Below are 20,947 nucleotides of genomic sequence, written 5' to 3'. Positions count from 1 at the left end.
CCATTAAAGGGTTTTGTGATGTTGGTTTATGGTGAGTTGTAGAGGTGGAAGTACTCTTCCCGGTCCTAGAGGTCACCCATCCAGACCAGTGATAACTTGGGGAACCGGGAGGGATTCAAAATAAATCTGGTGGCTTCTGGCCCAGACGAGGTCCATGAAATTACCTGCAGCCCCTGAATCCACCAAAACCAGTACCTGGCCTTCCCCGACCAGTTGATTTCAACCATCAAAGACATTCCTTGTGCTGAGCATGAGGAGAAACCTGAAGGCCCCGTCACAGCTTTCTTCCAGCTATGGCAGGCCTGGCGTTTCCCAAAAGCTCTGGGCATGAGGCACGAAAGTGACTGGGTTTCCCACAGTAGAAACAGCAAGACGACGCTCTCGTTCCTGAGGCACCAGCCTGGCATTGCCTAACTGCATAGGCTCTGGGTCAGGCAAGTGTTGTGTCTGCCAAGTACCCTCTTACTGAGTGGGATCGTACTCGGCTTTTGTGAGGCGCGGTATCTGAACTCTCGTTTACGGATCCGATTGTCAAGGCCCGTGGATAGTTCGATTAGCTCCTCAAAGGAATCAGAAATGTCCTTGGGTGCCAGTTCGTCCTGAAGTACAGAAGAAAAGCCGTCTTGAGAGCTTGATTGTTCCAACCACTGCCGGCCGCGGGGTGATCAAAAACCCTCTTAAATTCGGCAAAAAAGGCGGCATAACTGATACAGCCTGGGACTCCCACACGGCCGTGACCCACTTCAGCGCCTTGCCTGTAAAAAGAGTGATGATATATGCGATTCTGAAATGATCATTGGGAAATGAAGAGGGCTGTAACTAGAAAGTAAGAGAGCACTGTGTCAAAAACCCATGACATGCACTGAGATCTCCTGAGAAGCACTGGGGAGGAGGTAGTTTAGGCTTATGTAAATATGGTTCAACAGCAGGAGGTGGAGCCTGAGGCTGCTCTTGGAGTTGGGATAACTGGTTGCTTAACTGCAGGACCCTGGTAGCCAGAGAGTTGACATTAATGCACTTAGTTAGTTTTTTGCCTAAAAATATAATATTTAAGTGATTATAAATTATCATAAATGGTAGAATTTGCTTTATAGTTTTTATTTATTCAAGTATTTTGCTAAACTCCTAAAATTTCTAATTGCGACATCATTTCAAACCGTGCATGGCATTTAATATTTCAATCATTATATCTCTGAATTTTGCCTTAAAAAAGTCACCAAAATCAATTTCCCGTTCCTGTTATCAGGATACCAAACTGTCAACATAAATAGAAACGCTCTTATAAGTTTAAAAGGGTTATTAGTAACCCAGAAAAATACCACTTCCAAATAGAACAACCTTTATTAGCTTGATTAAATAAGAAAGAGCCTCTGAGGAATGCTGAATGTAGAGAGTAGGCTTCAGATCAAAGTCAACATCTAAATGCAGTGAGTGATAGCGTTTAAGCAACAGGGTAGGGAGATGTACTGTCTCAGACAGACTATAGCCGGAGGCAAATAAAACATCACACATTTTGTATATGTGGATGAAGTGGCTTTAAGCATGACCATTCAGGAGTAAGGAGATGTGGTTGAAGCATTGTAGGTCACCAAGCCACTGCGGATGTGCCTGGCCAGCCTGAGGGCAACATAATGTGTGGTGTGGGATTTGTCTAATTACTCACATCCTTATCATTCAGCTGTACAACAACTTGATGTAATTTAAATCATGCTTCCCACGGATTTCATTTCTAAAAAGGAGGGAGTTGATCAAGCAACATTTGCTAAATTGTGCATGGTACAAAAATCATATAAAAGGAAGAGAAAAAAAACTGAAACATAGACAGAAATCCATTACGATGCGACTAATAATAAAATGGCAATATCCACTGGTTAATAAATGTTAATAAATACCACACTGTTCAAAGCCACCCACGCTTTCGGCAAACTTCCCTTCGATACTTTGAACCTAATATATATTTTATTTTATGCCACGGAATTATTATGAGCATTGGGTGCAATTATAGATTTTAGGGTGAATAGATGTTCCATATTGGAAAATGCCATAACTATAGAAATGAAGAGAAAACCTGGAAAGGCTGAAATTCTGCCACTGATTTCCATTTGTATGGGTGTTTTAATGCTTGTATTTATTAGTGATTTAATCTGAATGTCCTTATTATTCTAAAAGATTGCTTTTTTACAGGGAAAACAAATTATGTTTGTTTACGCTTGTTTTTTCTGTGCTAAACTCGATGAATAATTTACCTTCTTGAGTAATTACGGACTTTTGGTATTGACAGATAATACTTTTTATAATTTATTTATGCAGAAACTTGTTTGTACACTCTGAGGGCTGTTTCTCTGTTGATGTCACGCAAGGATTTCAAAACTCTTTACTGCATCTTAAACGCATGACAATTGCAGAGCTGAATCCCTCTGAAAAGGAACTGACACTAACACTTACCCACAAATATAGCAGCAAAAAAATGTCAGTACAAATAAAATGTTTATCTGTGTGACCTGGTAACAAGGCTACATTATCATTTATCAGTTCCAGATTAGAATAAAGAGCAATTAGTTTCAAAATATTTTCTTTGTTTTCAAGCAGGTTGATTGAGTTCAGTAATTCTGCATCATGTCGACTTTCCGCAGAAGTCCATGTTATTTGAGGTTATTTATGCTTGCATTATGTAAATTCTCCCAAGCTTCTGTCTGCTTAATTGTGCCTCAGAAAACTGAGGACCAAAGCTGTTTAAATAACATACTGCATTTCCAATATTTCAAGTACAAACATTGAATACTGTCTTTATAAATCTGAATATTAAATATTTGCAGTGGTGGACGAAGTACACAAACTATATACTTGAGTAATAATAGAACTACACTCGATAAAATACTCCAATAAACGTAAAAGTGCTCTCTTTAAAATTTCACTCGAGTAAAAGAACAAAAGTATTTGCCTTCAATTATGTCTATAATGTTCCTGTTATCATTTTTGCCAGAAGATTCTTGCTTGATTAACTCAGTCTATAGTAAAAAGATTTTAATGTTAGTCTCAGCATGCCAATCTATTAATTGAATGATATTAATGAGTCAAACACTGATTGATATCTAATGCAATTATCTTGATCCCAAAACCTTCTTTTCAACTACTTAAAAAATGCACAAATAAGTTAAAATCAGGAGATCATTTATTCCTCTTAAAATGTTCTGCTTGCTGTTGAACTGATTCTAAACTGTATGTTGGTGATAAGTAGACACCACCAAACGACAATCAAAACAAGTTCAAAACAGAGCGTGTTCTCTACCCTGATTGGTGGTTTCCTGAGGGCTTGACCAGTTAAGCTTTTATCCACTCATAAATAAAAAGCAATGAATAATTTCGCACAATGTAGTTGAGTAAAAAGTAAGATATTTGAATTTTTAATGTAGTGAATTTAAAGTCTCCTCAAAAGAAAATACATTAGTAAAGTACAGATAATAAGTACAGGAAGTATTAAAAGGGACTTACGTTCAGTAATAAATTACATTTACTTCGTTACTGTCCACCACAGGATAAATGAATATTTATAAGCAAATAATTCACATGATTGATGACTTGACCACATGACAAAAATGATTCGATTAATATGTGGCAACAACTTGCAAACTGCAAATAAAATTCAAACTTGTCTATAGTGGCATTGTGACAGCACCAGCACATCAATTGCACATTGATTTTAAACAAATTGCAGTCAAATCTCGCTTGTCAAATAATACAAAGGCAGTATGTCAAGACATCCACTCCGCCCAACTATCTTTATTGACAGTGTTTATGGGAGATTGCACTTTTCTCTAACAGCTCATGTCTCTGATTCGTCTCGCCTGTCTTAAAAGTTGAAATAATTTCCTTGCTTCCTTGTGCCGTGAGCAATTTTATTTGGTCTTTGCATGATTTGGTATCAGATGAGCTTCTTCTGTTTGAGAATGTAAGGGTTAGCAATTCTGACATAATAAAAATTTTTCCCTCTGAGACTGGGTTAAAGGCACTACAGAAATGTCACACTTCATGCTTCAAGATAAATCTCCATTTTTTTTTTTTCAGAACCTCACCCCATATCTTACTGCTGTGCAGGTATAGATTGACTAACTAAAGAACCGTTAATCGCTTTTATCATACTGCCCTAAGGAAACAATTTAAGAGTGATTAATGCAAAGGCAGAATAAAAATATTTAATGCACTTATGTAAAAAAATGTGTATTTGAAGAAAGTAATTAAACTTTGCCCCTATACTAGTCTGTGTGCCTTCCATCCTTTCTCTAATAGTTCTCAGTTTGTCTTTCGCGTTCTTATCTTCAGGCATTCAGCTGTGATTACAAATTGTCTCCATGACCTTGAATCTATTTTTCTGGTATCTGTACTTTTCTCCACTATTTATTTTTCAGACTTTTTACTTTCACTCATTAAATTTTTAACACAAATATCTCTCCTTTTTTCCTCCTACATTTTCAAAACAGACTCATTCCTTTTTTTTATTTTTTTATTTAGTTACATGATTGATATTTTTCTTCTCGTTTCTCGGCGCTTTCAGTCCATCAACCTATTTCTTGTGATTGCGTGGCTTTTTCAATCTACCACTGGTGTATCATTTCCTGGCTATCACGAACCACAGAGGTAGGCTAGCCTACGAAGCTAACAACGAGCAAGCCACAAGGCAAAAAGGAGTATGGGGCTAATGTGGATGAGACAGAGGAAGTCATGACTGAGAACAGAGACATTCCTTATAACCTGATCATCATTATCTTTTCTTTGCTTGTCTTCTATATGGTGGTTGTTCAGCCTTGATCTATTAATTTATATAACACAATTTGTAAGTCTTTTGTCTTAATATATTAATATGAGATCCAGTTACCAACGTGACACTAAAACAGGTAGTAGTAATGGCTACTTTTTTACTTAAGTACATGTCAAAGCCCAAACTTTAACTTGAGTGTGGTCAGAACTTCAACTTTTACCAGAGTCTTTTACAACATGCATATCTGTATAAGTATATTCTACTTGAGTGAAGGATGTGTGTACTTTTGGCACCTCTGCATGAGGGAAAATATCTGTGTCCCTTTATACAAAATTTATGAAAACTTCTCTTGAAAATTGCCATCTAGCCCAATATCAGAGTATTGTTAAGAGGATAACATAAAAAACAGTGGTGCAAGCAACAATTTCTGTGGTTAAGGAATAACTGAAGAAATTTAAGGTATTAAGATTAATGCACTTGTAAGAGGAACAAGTCATAACTCAAGCTCTTAGAAAAAATACAGCCATGACAATTCAATGATTCTTTCAGTTCATTAAATTGTTCTTTATGAATGCCTTTATAATTACATGGCTCAAGCTTTAAATGGTGTGGCAAAAAAAGAGAAAATGACAGATCAAAAAGACCTTGCAGACATAAACTAATAAGGGTGGCCTTGCTGGGTCAAATATTATATTTTATAATTGTGCCTGCTATACTAGGTTTGTCTGAGAATTGTTTCACAACTGCTTTGACATACAGAACTATGTGGACTCCTGTATTTGCTCTCCAGTTTTCTTGTCATGTCTTATTATATGTGACAGCAGGAATAGTAACTTATTTATATTCAAGAAGCTTATACCTTATACTGTAATTCTATTCAAGTGTGGCAGCAGATTACAAGATACCTTGAGAGAAGTGGGCTCATACTTTTACTGACTCGCATATGCAGGAATCCTTGATTCTCCCTGGTATAACATCTAAACTTCTAAGCATTCTAAGGGAATGTATCTTATAAGGTAGCTTCTTCAAGATAATAGGTCACTGTAATGTTGTTTTAGCAGCAACAATAATATGGATCACAAACCTTTTTGCAAGTTCATCGTTACACTAACGCAAGATTTAGGTCATCACCAAACACCATCATCACCGTCATCATCAAACACAACCTCATGTAATGTTAAAATTATTTGTATCAAATGTTTTTCTATTTATACTATCTTAATGTTCAAAAAGTCAAAGCTTGGATGATTTGGTTCACAGATATTTGGGCATAGAATAGACTACATACACTCACCATCCACTTATAGGAATATCTGTACACCTTTGTTCATTCATACATTCATTCTAATTGGCAAGTGATGTGGCAGCAGTACAATGCAGTAAATCAGGCATATAGGATTTAAGTGCTTTAGGTAGAATTGTTTAGGAAAACTGGACATCTGATCAAAAGGTATTGAGTTCAGATCCCAGCTGCCACTGCTGGGCCCCCGAGTGAGGCCCTTAACCCAAAACAGCTCAGTTGTCTAAATATTACTGTAAATTGCTCTGTGTAAGTGCAAATGCAAAAAAAAAAACAAAAAAAATGTCAGAATGGGGATAAATGGGGATGTGATCTCTGCGACACTGTGATAACCGTGGCATGATTTTGGTAACAAAAACATAACATTCTCTTGAATTTATACAAAATGATGCAGAAAACAAAAAACATTCTGTGATTGGAGGGTCTGCAGGCTGAAACACTGTTGTTAAGTGCTATCAAAGGAAAATGACCAGGATGGTTTGAGCTGACAGGAAGTCAATAGTAAGTCAAGAATGTAATCTTTACAACCTGCTGAGCAGAAAAGCATCTCAGTATGCACCAAAAGTCAAACCTTCTGGTAGATGAGCAACAACAGCAGAAGGCCACATCAGATTAGACTCCTGTCAGTCAAGGAATCTGAGAATATCCAAAACACAGACTTAGAAAACGGTAGGTTTGAGTCGAATGAAACAGGACCAGAGTGAAAAAGGAATATTATCTGTCCAAATTTGAAGGGCCTGTACCAATGACAGCCTTAGATTTTTCTTCTTGGTTGACAGGAGTGGAACCTGATGTGGTCTTCTGTTGCTGAAGGCTATCTACCACAAGGTTGAATGTTTTGTCCATGCTGAGATGCTGTTGTACAGTACCGAGTTCTTATATCCTTCCTGGTCATTCTCCTCTGATCTCTCTTATTACCAAGGTGTTTCCATCCACAGAACTGTCACACATTCAGTGTTTTTGTTGTTGTTTTTCGCACCATTTGGCGTACACTCTTGAGACTGCGGTGTGTGAATGTCCCAAGGGATTAGCGGTTTCAAGATGAAAGAAACATGTTTGGCTGATTAGATCACTGCATGAATGTGCAGTTTTGCATGTCTTCCTAATAAAGTGGTTAATAGTTGTGCTGTACATCTTGTAATTTCAAAATAAAATTAAGTGTTTATTTCTCCTGCTAAAAGTCACATTGAATGTTATGTTCCCTTTTGCATTTATCATGAATTAAAAAGGAAGTAAACAATTAAACATTGTTCTGTGAAATATTTGTTAAAAATGTAGTTCATAGCAATTGCATAAGAGCAGGAGCAGTAAGAGTGAGTGATGGGTAAGAAACATAACAGCATGTAAATTGTGGAAAAATACAGCCAAGCCACCACAGGTATATTGCTGCTTAATCGTTAAATGATCTTTAATATTTCTGTATATAATATCACCTTAAAATATAAAATATTAACAAACATTTAGCTTTAAAGGCATAGTCATATTAATAGTCATTATAATACAGTTTATCTTAGAATTTGCCACACAATACTACAAGCCCAATTACAATGAAGTTAGGCTGCTTTTCAAAATGTAAATAAAAACTAAATGCAATGATTTGCAAATCTCATAAACCCATATCTTATTAACAATTTAACATAAAAAACACAAATGTTAAGTGGTTACTGTTAATTTTAACTAAGAATTTAAGGGAAAAAATTGGGTAATTTTGAAATCGATGGCAACAACTTATCTCAAAAACCACTGGGAACTGAGGAAACCAGTTGCTGGAGTTTTGGGAGAGGAATGTTGTCTAAATTTTAACTGCTTAACAGTCCTGAGTCCTCTTTGACATATTTTTGTTTCAAGATGTGCCAAATATTTTAAATTGGTGAAAGCCAAACCATTATCAAGCCATGCTTTTGCATAGAAACAGTATGCGGTTTAATATTGTCCTTCTGAAATATGCAAGGGCTTCCTTAAAGAAGATATATCTTTTATCATTGATGGTGCCTTTCAGATGTCCAAGTTGCTCATTTCATAGGCACTAATGCACCTTCATACTATCAGAAATACAGGCTTTTTACTGAGCGCTGATAATAAGCCTGGAGGTCACTCTCCTCTAGACAACTTAAGGATGAATATTAATGTTATTAATATTAACTTTGGATAATACATTTGGATAATAATCGTTTACTAACTGACATAACAAAAAACAAATCAACCTACCTATTATATATTTTGTGTTGTATCCTGTACATAGGAAAATTAGTTAAAGAAATGTACATCATTCATAAAGTACAAAGGTTTTATTCACATAATTACTATTGAGGCACTAAATGTTTTTTTCTTTCGGCTTCTCCCATCAGGGGTCGCCACAGCGGATCATCCACATGTTTGATTTGGCACATGTTTTTACACTGGATGCCCTTCCTAACACAACCCTTCCCATTTATCCGGGCTTGGGACCAGCACTAAGAGTGGCTGGGGTTGGTTCCCTGACCGGGGATCGCCGCATCCTACCCACTACACCACCAGGAGACCTTATTGAGGCCTGAAATAAATAGTGTTTTGTATAAATAGAAATAAAAAGTGTTTCAAAATCAGGTTGGCATGATCGGATGATCTGTTGATTCGTCTAGATGGAGTGTATAATAATGACTTGCCTTAATGCGGTTAACATCCTTGTATTCTCCTCTATATGGTGTCATTGGAGAGGGTTTTTCTTTTCGCGCTGAATCGTGGCAGATCATAACTAATTCAGAAATTCCTCCAAATAGGTGTACTGGATACTACAATTAAGAATAAAGCATTTCCCTGTCCGCTGAGGCATGCTGACATTGGATTTAGATGACAAGAAGAGAAGAAAATCAATGGGTCTTTGAAAATGGGTTGACGGATCCACACAAAGTCCGTGTTTTGATGGGAACTGTGATTAAAGTGACATCTGCATCTATCAGTAAAAATTATAAGGCTTGTGTAGTAGTATGTAATATGTAAGAAAAAAAAAACGAACAAAAAAAACCCCAGCCATGCTTCAGGTGAGAATGTCAGTGAAAGACGTGATCAGACTGTCAACAAGAATGGTCTGTCAACAAGCAGGTTAGATTTTCCTATAATTTGCAACACATCTGTATTTTGAGGTCATTAGCACGTATAGCATAATAATATTGTAGTACAGCAATAATAGTACTAACAGTAATACTGAATTTATTTTCAGATCATGGTAAACAATAATCAGCCAACCTTGCTATTAATCCAAAATAAATGAGTGCTGTTTGTCATCTATATATTTTGCATACTATATATATAATACAATTGTATTGCCATTTGTATGCCACCCCTTTCTCTCTCTCACTCTTTCTCTCTCTCCCTCTACCCCACTCTCTCCGAATTGGGCACTACATATGCAATGCCTATCCCCAAACTGTTGCTAGGAGACCCCTAGCTCTCTTTTCTCCAGCCCTGCTAATGCCCACGTGTATTCAGACTCGGTATAAAGCCGATGCAAACTTGCCTGGACGCAGAGTGCAAAGAGTAGATGCAGCTTAGGAAGCTGAGAAATGAAGAGAAGAGCAGATAAGTTTTCAGATAAGCCATTTTGTGAACCGTGCTGCTATACATCCTACAAGCCACCATGTTCTCCAGTGAGGTGTGGAACTCTTCCGAGATGCTGAACGATTCTTCAATGAACTTGTCCTTGGAGGAGGTGGAAGAAGGTGAGCACCCTTTTCTGACTGACGCCTGGCTGGTGCCACTCTTCTTCTCGCTCATCATGCTGGTTGGACTCGTAGGGAACTTACTAGTCATCTATGTGATCTCCAAGCACAGGCAGATGAGGACCGCTACCAACTTCTACATCGGTAAGTTTTAGTTCACAGCAGTGTGAGGGGAAAAAAGTCTTAAATAATTCTGCGTGTTATTTCATCAACACAGATCAGCACACAACAATTTGTTAATGGTTCCAAAATCTTGAATGCATCATTTGTTTTCTTCTCATGCACAGGATATGATTATGAAAATAATCTTGCACACTTTTTCAGCTCCTGTGGCCACTTCATTTCAAATTAAATTATACTGTACTTTACCCTTTACTGTAACATCTGCAGTGCTATTAGATTTTTTTCAGAAGCAAAATGAATGAAGAGAATCGCAATAATATCATTAGAAAAGTGGATTTTTACAAGAAAGATTTGGTATTTCGTTTTTTGTTAAAGTGAGCGTTGGATGTAAAAGGTTTTACAGCAATGATTGTTCTTGGCATTTCAAGTTTATCAAAGGAACAAATGTACCACACACACACACACACACACACACACACACACACACACACACACACACACACACAAGAAACTCTCATTAAATCTTTGTTTTCTTCTTCAGCTAACCTAGCTGCCACAGACATCATCTTCCTGGTGTGTTGCGTGCCATTCACGGCTACCCTCTACCCTCTCCCTGGATGGATCTTCGGTGACTTCATGTGCAAATTTGTTGCTTTTCTGCAGCAGGTATGCACGCACATTGCTCTCAGCAGGCTAATAAAAAAAAAAAATAGTGTTGAATGGTTTTGAATTGTTATTGTGTTTTTCTTATTAAATCAGTGCTGAATTAAATCCATGTTTTTCTACAGAAGCAATATTTTCATCATCTTATTCTCCCCAAAATCCACAACATATTATGCTGAGTATTTTTTAACAGACTACCTAAGGCACTTTTTGAGCCATCTGCCACCATTGTGATGCAGCTGACAGCAAATTGCATGACAATAATTGCTTTCAGAAAAGAGTTGGTATAGCAAGCAATTCTAATATGATACAAAAAAAAAAAAAAAAACCTGAAGTAAACCTGTGCTCAATTCGAATTGCATCATCTACATATTCTGTGATGTTATTTAAGCATGTTAAGTAAATAAAAAACTATACTAAATATCAGCATTTCTCCAATTCGGCCGTAAGAATAAGCTTTGGAAAATGGTTTCCGTTTTTCATTTTCTTTTTCTTCCAACAAGCTTTCATACTTGAGGTCAAAAGTTATATTCATGACAAGTCTCAATTCTCATATCCATGATGCCACTGAGTCTAACGCTGAAATTGGTGGTAAAAATTATATGTTGCAGGCTCAGACAAGCAAAGTGATAGACATATTAAAAAAATTCTGTATAGAAAATAAAGCTTCTCTTAAAACAATGTTCGACCAGTCAAATTGGCAGGCCAGAGCTAACAGTTATTGAATGACAGATGAGCACACAATCTTCAGCAACTATAAATAAGTGTGTGAACGGTGGGGTTATTCATTTATGTCTTCTGGAGGATTTAGGGGATTGTGATTCACCTGCCTTGTGTAGATATCCGTATAAGTGAGTCACTTCTTAGTCACAGCCTAACAGCAGGGTGTTTTTCGGGAGCAGTAGTTTAAAATTCATAAAACGGATTTGCCAGGCCAAGAGAAAGAAAGATTAGGGGTGCATGAAATAGCAAAATGTCAGGTTTTCCTCTATTATGATCGGGAACATATTTAAAACTATACGATATTACAAATATCTCAAAGTCTTTTGTGCTGTACTGCACTACACATGCTTGTTATGTTTAAAGCAACATGCGGAGGACTTTCTTAAAGCCGACTTGTATTATACAATACATGGCATTTACTGTTCTGCAGTGCTGTAATTTTGCTGTGCATATGAAGATAAGTGAACCGTAAAACACAATAACAAGAAATGATGTATAGTCATCTCTTTTTGTGATTTTGCTCATCTTTACAAAACACTTCCTAGCAGTTTCACTAAAAGAAAAAGAATAGTTGCTAAATAACAGATCTCACCATATCCTTAACTGTGGGAGAACTGAATTAACAAATTCAAATGAAGCTAATTACAAGCTGTTTAGAGATGGTGGGCATTGATTTTTTTTCCAGTCCATGGGGTTAGAGTGTGCAGTAATCAGTCTTTCACTCATTTTGATGGTTTTCCTGCTTACCTGCAAATGTTTCAACATAGTCTATAATAAGGCACAGCTCAGGTATTGTAGCACATTATGGCCATTGACATATAAAGAGCGATTTGCTCCTGTACACTCCTTAAAAGGTGCTAATCGAAACCAATCTGATAATTGAATCACTGCCATCCTAATAGTATCATCGAGTTAATATAGAGTACCGGTATTATATAGTGCGCATTGTGCAAAATGATTCCTCAACTGGTTTGTGTAACATTGTACAATTTATTTACAATAGTAGGTGATGGAAATGTGGGCAGTTCGGGGTCAGAATATCTTTATGGTGTTTAGGTTGCCCACTCATATTTTTTGCTAAAATGATTCCCCAAAAAAAACACAGTCTGTTGGATTTCTGTTTGACATCCAGAATCGGGCTATAAGGGATGCTGTTAAGGATCAGACTGCCTTGATCTATTCTGAAAGGCAGTGACTAGTTTTTGCAACCCCAGTGAGACACCATTCATGGTACTGTAATGTGGAGAAACATCATACACCTTCTTTAGAGACAGGAAATTCTGTTGACTTTTAGTTCTAGTAGAAATGTTAGTATTTTAGAAACCATGCAGTACTTTGTATCCTGATAAAGTTTATAGAACAGTTTCTGCCTGAAGGCATACCAGGTTCAAATAAAGGGGCACAGTTTTAATCAGCAACTCAATCCATGGAGCCAAACCGAAAGGCATCTGTAACCATGTCTGTGGTTCGAGCTATTTCCTTTTATTTTGTGGAAAAAATATTTACTGTGGAGGAATCTGCAATAGTGTGGTGTTAGCGATGACTTACAACCGGGAAGATGACTGTGAGGGCTGTTTTGACCTTTCCTCAATTTCTAGTAGTTTCACATTCATGAGTTCTACTTTCACACTGAGCCTTCACATGTCTCCTCTTCTTTTTAGGGCACCATACTTCCCTAGCGGGATGTTTATGGTAACTATTTTTTCTTTTGTGGCAAAAGCCACACTTCTACAACGAGTTAAATCTTGTGTCTCGCTGGATGAGACGCCGATGATCTCTCGGTAGAATTTGAGCTTTAGCCTTAGGCTAATTCCAACAAGTCCAATGGGACTTTTGATGCAGCTGCAAATATCTATGTGCATTTTCAGCAGGTGTTGATACTCCTGAAATTCAATACCTGGCTGATTTTGACTGGCAAATGCCATAATGTATGCCACACACCGGGTTGGAAGGTTACTAAAATAAGACTTGCTGCATGCTGAGTTTTCTTTTCAAAAGCACAGTAAGAATTAACGCTGTAATGTATGTAAAGAGGGAGGACACTTCCCTTGGTGGAGCCAGGAAAGTGTCATTGGACCCAGTCATCGCAAAACAGCAGGATTGTTATGCCTCTGGATATAATTGGCACCTAGACCATCTGTTTACACCTCAAAACACCCATGGTGGTAGAGAGGTGCTGAGGGGGGAATTTTTTCCAAGGTTTTGATCAGTTAAGTTGTAGAGAAGTGACAGGCAGCAGATTGTAGAGTGATAGTTTCAATGCAAAAAGTAAAACTGCCTGAACATGGCAAAAGAATTTTATCAGATGAAAAAAACATTGACATGATGCAAGGGTAAACATCAGGCATGCAGCCTACACCAAACACTATTTCAACATGGGCATCACTGCACAGTCAGGGCAAACAACACCTGACACTGCATCTCTAAGGAAGACCAGTGTTGAGGCAGTGGACACAAAGCTGGAGTATGTGTTTGTCTCCTGGGAGCATAGGCACAATGCCTGCATGAGTGTTATAATGAATTATGAAGCATGCTTCGTCATTCAGAGCTGTTGTGATGGAGTCGTAAATACTGAATACTTAGTCAGGGACTAAGAGATGAGTCCTGACCTTAAGAACAGAACAATTCATAGCTAACTTTGGAATATAACAGCACGTTTAAAAGGGAACTTAATTCAAGTAGCCATAGAGTTTATTAAGGTCCCTAGAGATTAAAATAGGTGGAATAACACCATTTACACTCTTTTTACACACACACACACACACACACACACACACACACACACACACACACACACACACACACACACATACACATTTCTTTTGAAGCTAGTAGGATTAGGATTTCTTCTTAAACACCCTCCATTTGTCTTTCATTGTTTTTGTTTTTTGTGCTCAATAAATGCCATTTTGTTAAACCCTGTTGCATCTCTGTTCCTTAAACTTCAGAAATTCTTTTTCCTTTTTTTTATTTTCAGTAAAATTTGAATTTTTACTTATTTAAGTATAACATTTTATCCACAATCTATATAAATCCCTAAAAATGTATTCTGGCTTCCTGTGTGAGGACAAATATCTTCATTTTTCTGTGGCTTGCCATGATAATGTATATGCTCTGCATTTTAATAGGAACATCTACAACCCTGCTTTTTCATGCAGTTATTCAATCACTTAATGCAATAATCCAATGGCAGCATTGCAATGCATGAAATCATGCAGCTACAGGTTAAGTGATTAGTTAACCTTCACTTCTAACATCGGAATGGGGAACAAACATGATTACAATGACACTGAGTATGGGGTGGTTGTTGGTGACAGATAGGCTGGTTTGAGCATCTCTTGAGTTTGACTTATTGTGCAAATGTGGCTGGTAAATGTATATCCCTTATATCAATCACTATAAAAAATTTGGGTGTAATTTTTTCACACAGATTTTTGTCTCTGGCTTACTAACCCACTGGCCTCAATAAGTACATGGGTCTTTATACGCAGCTTTGTTTTTTCTCCAAGGTGACTTACAGAAATTGCCGTTACACCAGCTTTGGAAGGACGTGCATTTTATTGTCATCCTCCATGGACGTCAAACCAGTAATCATGGCATTAGCACTGTACTAAGTGTGTAAATCAGTTTATTGAGGACATTTATCCAGGCCTGCCATGACAATATGACAGTACAGGATTTCACAGAGCTTTGTGGAGTAAAATAACTTGAACAATTTAAAGCTGGGGATGAGTGGGCAGCTATTTCATTGCTGACAGCATTGACTTCTTTCCTTACAAATATCACACAATCCTGAACTATGTTTGGTAAAAATTAAACATTCCTTATCTTATACAATGGTATGGGACATACTTCTACATACTTGTAATGTCTTTTAAGCTTAGAAGCAAGAACGTGTTGGGATAAAGTAACGAAGAACTTTTTAGCAGTGGGCACCTTCAGAAGATTGATCTCGATCTGAAATTAGCAGCTGGTTAATGAGTCACCTGAATCTATGAATCGATTGTGAATTTTCCATTCAATTAATTCTCTGGAGAAAAGAGGAATAAATGGGCATGTTATTGTCTCGGCCAATAAAGAAGACATAATTACTGAAATTACTTATCTCGGTCTGTCTGAGGCAAGTGTTCCAATAAGGACATTCATAATAATTAAAGGACATTACAAGTTTAGTGAATGAACTACATGAGATTTTTCATATGCCTTGTATTTTGAGTACATAGGAACAATAAAAACTGAGAAAAAAAGAATATAAATAAGTTGCATGCTTTGAATGCATTAATAATGCATAGATCTTTCAGTGTGCAAAAGGATAAAAGATTTTCTGGAAACTGGCAGTGCCCATGCCAAGATTACTATAGCTACATGATTTCAGTTTATTCAATAATCTTTGGACAAGGTGAGTCAGGATACTCATGATGGAAAGAAATCTATAAATGCTACAATCAGTTTAAATTAAATCAATTGTTGGTAGAGCAGAAGCAGTCATTCATTGTGCTTTTTCATATCTTTTGTAGAACTCATCCCCCTATTTCTGATGTTCAGTTAATATTTTTCAGAGACATGCAGTTTCAAACATGTAAAACCATCTATTCTCTGTTCTCTACTTCCTTATTAATACAAACCAGGGTATAAATTGCTTTACGTTTGGTTTTTGAAGGTATAGCCTAACGTTATTGTTGGTATTGGTAGAGCACAGTGCCTAAACACAAATCTTCTGTCAATGTGGAGCCCCATCATTATTATTGACAAGACCTAAGACATGGTAGTGTCTGCTAATTTTATGATGTATTCACCATCATGCTTGGCTACACACTCAATATTGAACCATGAATACAATCTGTATTGTAAACAGCAACAATGTAAGGCTTTTTCAGCATCTGGATTCTCGGTGCCAAACATCTAAAATCCAGTTGCAGATGGAGGTGGGCCAGTTCAGCACCCTGAGATTAAAGATCAGGGACTATGCTAAATGCTGAACTATAATCAGTAAACAACATCTGCCCATAAATGTTTGCTCTGTCCAGGTTCTGGAGGGCAATGTGAAGGGCAGAGTAATGGCATCGTCTATACACTTGTTTAGCTAGTAAACAAACTGTTAAGGGAAAACCAACACTATAGATACTGTACAATTTAGGATACAAGTAATACAAACAGTAGTCCTTAGCAAAATATTATGTAATTGCATGTTACTTTAGTTTCTTGGAACCTGATGATAGTAATGTTAAAACATTGTAGAATGATAGATGTATAGTACATGGAAATCTCTGTGAAAGCAACAACTATTTGTGATACAGTTTCAACCCCTTTAGTTGTAATCCAATCTCCTGGACTTGTAGCCCTATAGTCCCTCTTGGCTAATTTAACAGTCTTCTCTTATATATGTAGATATTTTATACACATTTCTCCCCCTGACAAAATGCAATTCCCCCAATCTCCCTTTCCAAACCCAGATTTTTATTCAACCATGTCTTTTGGTTAGGAAAAATGTCACAGTATGTGTTACTGTCCTCCTAATCTCCCACTGCACACACAGTAACTTTATGGTGAACAAAAGGACATGTTAGATTACTCAATGGTATTGTGTCCTTTCAGTTTTGCTGTGCACTTGAAGATAAGTGGACTGTACAACACAATGACAACAAACAATGCTAGCCACTGCATGGGCAGTTGCATTGTGCTTTTGTCTTCTCTATTAAAAGGTCCATGGTAGTTATAATGGTAGAAAAACATAATTAATTGTCAGGCAGATAAACAACAGACACCCCTATGCCCTAAAGTCTTTGTCTAGTGTAGCTACTGTGGGAGGATTTGAATTAGCACATCCAACTAAATCTAGTTAAAAGCAAGGTGGAGATGGTGGGCATTGATCTTTCCGACACTGAGTGGAAAGGGTTTATTCTATTCATTATGCTATATCCTACTAGAACTGATAATTAGGCAGAGCTCATGTGTTGTGGTATATTAAGGCCATTACTTTGGAAATGTCTGCTTGAAAGCCACCTTTAAAATAGTATTCATAATACTATTTCAGATCATATTATTCAGCACTTCATTGACTACAGACTGATAGGTACTTTAGTATGAATAATTTGCAGCCCTAACAATGGAAGCACTGGCTCCTCTGGTTCAATTAAATATTTGCCTGAGCTGTAATAAGACTTGATCTTGAACCCTCCATTCAATTTCCAAGTTCCCCTAAAAAGATGAATAACACGACATGTTTTCTGTCTACTGTGCAAAAAGAGGTTGCATTATCCTCGTTCCATGCGTCAGCCTTCTTTTTGTCTGTCGGAAGAATAGATTGTCTATCTCTTTTCTGTGAAACTTTTGGACTATTTCTCGATGCAATGGCTTTTATTATAATCCACGATGAAAGAAAGCATGGCTGTGGTTGTTTGCAGGTGACAGTCCAGGCCACGTGCATCACGTTGACAGCAATGAGTGGGGATCGTTGCTACGTGACTGTGTACCCATTGAAATCTCTACGACATCGCACGTCACGGGTTGCCATGATTGTAAGCATCTGCATCTGGATTGGTATGTCATACAATATCGTTATTAAGATCTCTGTAAAATATTTGTAAAATATTACATTTATTTTATGTAAAGTTTACTAATAGTGGGTAAGACATTGGATGATAAAAAAAGGTAAATTCAAAACCCAGCACCACTAAGCCACCACTCCTGGGTCCTTTAACAAGGCCCCCTTCCCCTCACCTTCTCGGGATAAAGGTGTCTGCTAAATTCTCGAAAAATATAAATGTAATTAATTACTGTAATAAGTCATTTGTCCCTATACTACTAGCTTACAAATTATTGATGGTAACTGTTTGATTGTTTCTTTACTTTATTCATATTAACTGCCATTTTTGCCGCATTAATTAGCATATCCAAATATTAAGCTTATCATTCAGAAGACATTTTGGGAATGAAATAAAAAAATTAACACAATTACACTCAAGGTGAAAAAAAAGATTCTTCATCCTCAGTTCTGAATCTTGCTACTTACCAACTGCAGTGTTGGTTCATAATGGCCAATGTGGGCTTTTTTATTAATTGATTGTATGAATATTAATTAATGTGGGTGTTAATTATTATCTTTTTTTTTTTTTTTTTTAACATAATTTTTTCTTTTTTTTGTTCCAGGCTCTTTCATTCTGTCCACCCCAATTTTAATGTATCAAAGGCTTGAGGATGGGTACTGGTATGGGCCAAGACAGTACTGTATGGAGCGCTTTCCCTCAAAGACACATGAAAAAGCCTTCATTCTCTACCAATTCATAGCTGTCTACCTGCTGCCTGTTCTGACCATCTCATTCTGCTATTCCTTTATGTTGAAGAGGGTGGGCCAGCCAACTGTAGAGCCTGTAGATAATAACCACCAGGTAGTAGCAGTCAACTTCCTTATTGCTATTCATTTTTTAATAAATGTTTTTTGTCGAGCCTGTCCTGCAACTCAAATAGAAAAGATATTGCATGAAGAAACCCTTGTCTATAATTCATAACTTCATTTGCTCTTAGGGTCATACGCTAGACCAGCCTTTTAAGCCACATACTGCTCCATTTATTTTAAGTATGATCAAGACTTGCCAAAGACAAAACTGATCTATTTTCAGGTGCATCTGCTCTCAGAGAGAACCATTTCCATCCGGAGCAAGGTTTCCAAAATGGTGGTGGTCATCGTGGTGCTCTTCACCATCTGCTGGGGTCCTATTCAAATTTTTGTCCTCTTTCAGTCTTTCTACCCCAACTTTAAGGTCAATTATGCCACGTATAAGATCAAGACGTGGGCCAACTGCATGTCGTATGCCAACTCGTCTATTAACCCCATCGTGTATGGCTTTATGGGGGCCAGCTTCAGAAAGTCCTTCAGGAAGACGTTCCCCTTTCTCTTCAGACATGCGGTGAGGGACAGCAGTGTAACTTCTCGTACAGTGAATGCAGAAATCAAATTCGTTGCAACAGACGAGAGCAACACAGAAAGGAAATGAGCAGCAGGCAGGAAAGAGAAATTAGTACCTTCATCTGCACAATAGGCAAATGCTTAATTGCTGGCACATCTTGCACCAAAACAAACTGATGAATTTGGAAATGAAATGATTTCTTCAGGGAGCTCCAGTGTGCATAATAAGAAGATGTACAATGACATGGAAAAGCACATTTGCATGTTGATTTTTTGATACGCACTTAACCATTGTGAAGTGTATCACATGAGCAACATGAAATGAGAATTACATAAAATGACATTTAATACAATGTTATAAGTTCACCTAATCTGTGGCTGTTAGCAGTAATATGAATGGGATGTAAATCAGTGAGGCCAATAAGCTTTGCCAGATGAATGGATGTTCTGCCAACAGGGATATGCAGGAACCTGCCAGAGAGGATGTTAACTGATGATCAACGGAGACCCATGACTCATTGACTAAGTTGAAGAAGTAGGTTGCCGCCTAGTGAAACCCTGATCATTTTTATGTTAATAGGTGTTACTGATGTTCTCAGTTTACCTCCTAATTCAGCCAAGAGTCTTTTTACTTTGACAGCAAGTCTGAACACATTTCAGTGCATACTGCAATATTACCACTTACAGCTTTGGGTTGGCCGTGTTTTCACTCTTACTTAGTTTCCAATGCTGGTAAATGGTTCCACACTATGGTTCCACACTATATATATATATATATATATATATATATATATATATATATATATATATATATATATGTACATAGTGTGTCCATGTGTGTATATATATACCTTTGTGATTTTTTCTTTTGAAATTAATAGATTTTTCAAGGTCATTATCAAAATGATATAAGTCTATGTTTAACTCCATGGATAGATGGGGTTATGTAAAATATAAATCAATGTACATATATCATTAGGTGGATATGTAGAGTCCTATAGGAATTATTGCTATGCTTCATAACCATGACTGAAAATAAATATATCAAAAGAATGGCACATGCACTTACTTGATATTTTGAACTCAATCATAAAAGTTGAATGTCAGCGCCAAATTGAGCATCTGATTCCATATCCAAAAATGCAACTCAGACTAAAAACATGGCCACAACGGACTTTAACTCCCAGTTCACAACTTTTGAGATGGAACGACTGAGTCTATATCACAAATGAATTAAAACCACCTTTGACTGCATATGTGAAAAGCTACAGTGCCTGATTGACTGCAAGGATTACCTAATCCCAGCCCACGGCGTGCGTGAGCTTCACAAATTTTATCCCTGATATCCGGAGAAACCAAAGCCTCATCCTGGGAGTCAAATCTACTCCTAGAGTGAGCTACTCTAACCAGGTTCTGTCCTGTCAACAACATTGTTCACATCTGACTCCATTTCCCAAATTTACCTCTGACTACATACATGGCAACCATGGATTTCAACTCACAGTTCATGGTTGCTATATTGGGGTGTGACCCAAGCTTGTTTCCTGAATACCTGTTTGTACGTCACCTGACCCATTGCCTGACTCGTGTTTAGGATTTGTTTGTGCATGCCAGTTTATTTTATGTTTTTTTAAATAAAAGTATTCTCTACAACTGGTGCTGCCTCTGCTGCTTGACAAAAGGGACATTGCTCGGGACTTTTAAGTAGTGCCTATATCTTGAAAAATTACTATTTTTCTCCTGCATTGAAGAAAAACAGCCCCAAGCGTCTTTCTGTT

The 20,947-nt window shown here is 37.2% G+C and overlaps 1 protein-coding gene across 1 annotated transcript; it reads left to right on the top strand.

Annotated features, from left to right (window-relative positions):
* Nucleotides 1-9,547: 9,547 nt before the first annotated feature.
* kiss1ra (KISS1 receptor a) lies at nt 9,548-19,909 on the top strand. The gene is made up of 5 exons (XM_046850737.1): nt 9,548-9,898; nt 10,419-10,543; nt 17,668-17,803; nt 18,413-18,651; nt 18,883-19,909. Exons 1-5 carry the CDS (start codon nt 9,673-9,675, stop codon nt 19,255-19,257), a joined length of 1,101 nt encoding a protein of 366 aa, XP_046706693.1. The 5' UTR covers nt 9,548-9,672; the 3' UTR covers nt 19,258-19,909.
* Nucleotides 19,910-20,947: the final 1,038 nt, after the last annotated feature.

The sequence above is a fragment of the Silurus meridionalis genome, chromosome 6 (assembly GCF_014805685.1).
Source record: "Silurus meridionalis isolate SWU-2019-XX chromosome 6, ASM1480568v1, whole genome shotgun sequence".
Lineage (NCBI taxonomy): Eukaryota > Metazoa > Chordata > Actinopteri > Siluriformes > Siluridae > Silurus > Silurus meridionalis.
This window is presented reverse-complemented; position numbering and strand designations above follow the sequence as displayed.

Coding starts and splice junctions, on each gene's coding strand:
- kiss1ra (XM_046850737.1), top strand. CDS start 9,673: ATGTTCTCCAGTGAGGTGTGGAACTCTTCCGAGATGCTGAACGATTCT. Junction 9,899..10,418: donor CGCTACCAACTTCTACATCG/GTAAGTTTTAGT, acceptor TTTCTTCTTCAG/CTAACCTAGCTGCCACAGAC. Junction 10,544..17,667: donor TTGTTGCTTTTCTGCAGCAG/GTATGCACGCAC, acceptor GGTTGTTTGCAG/GTGACAGTCCAGGCCACGTG.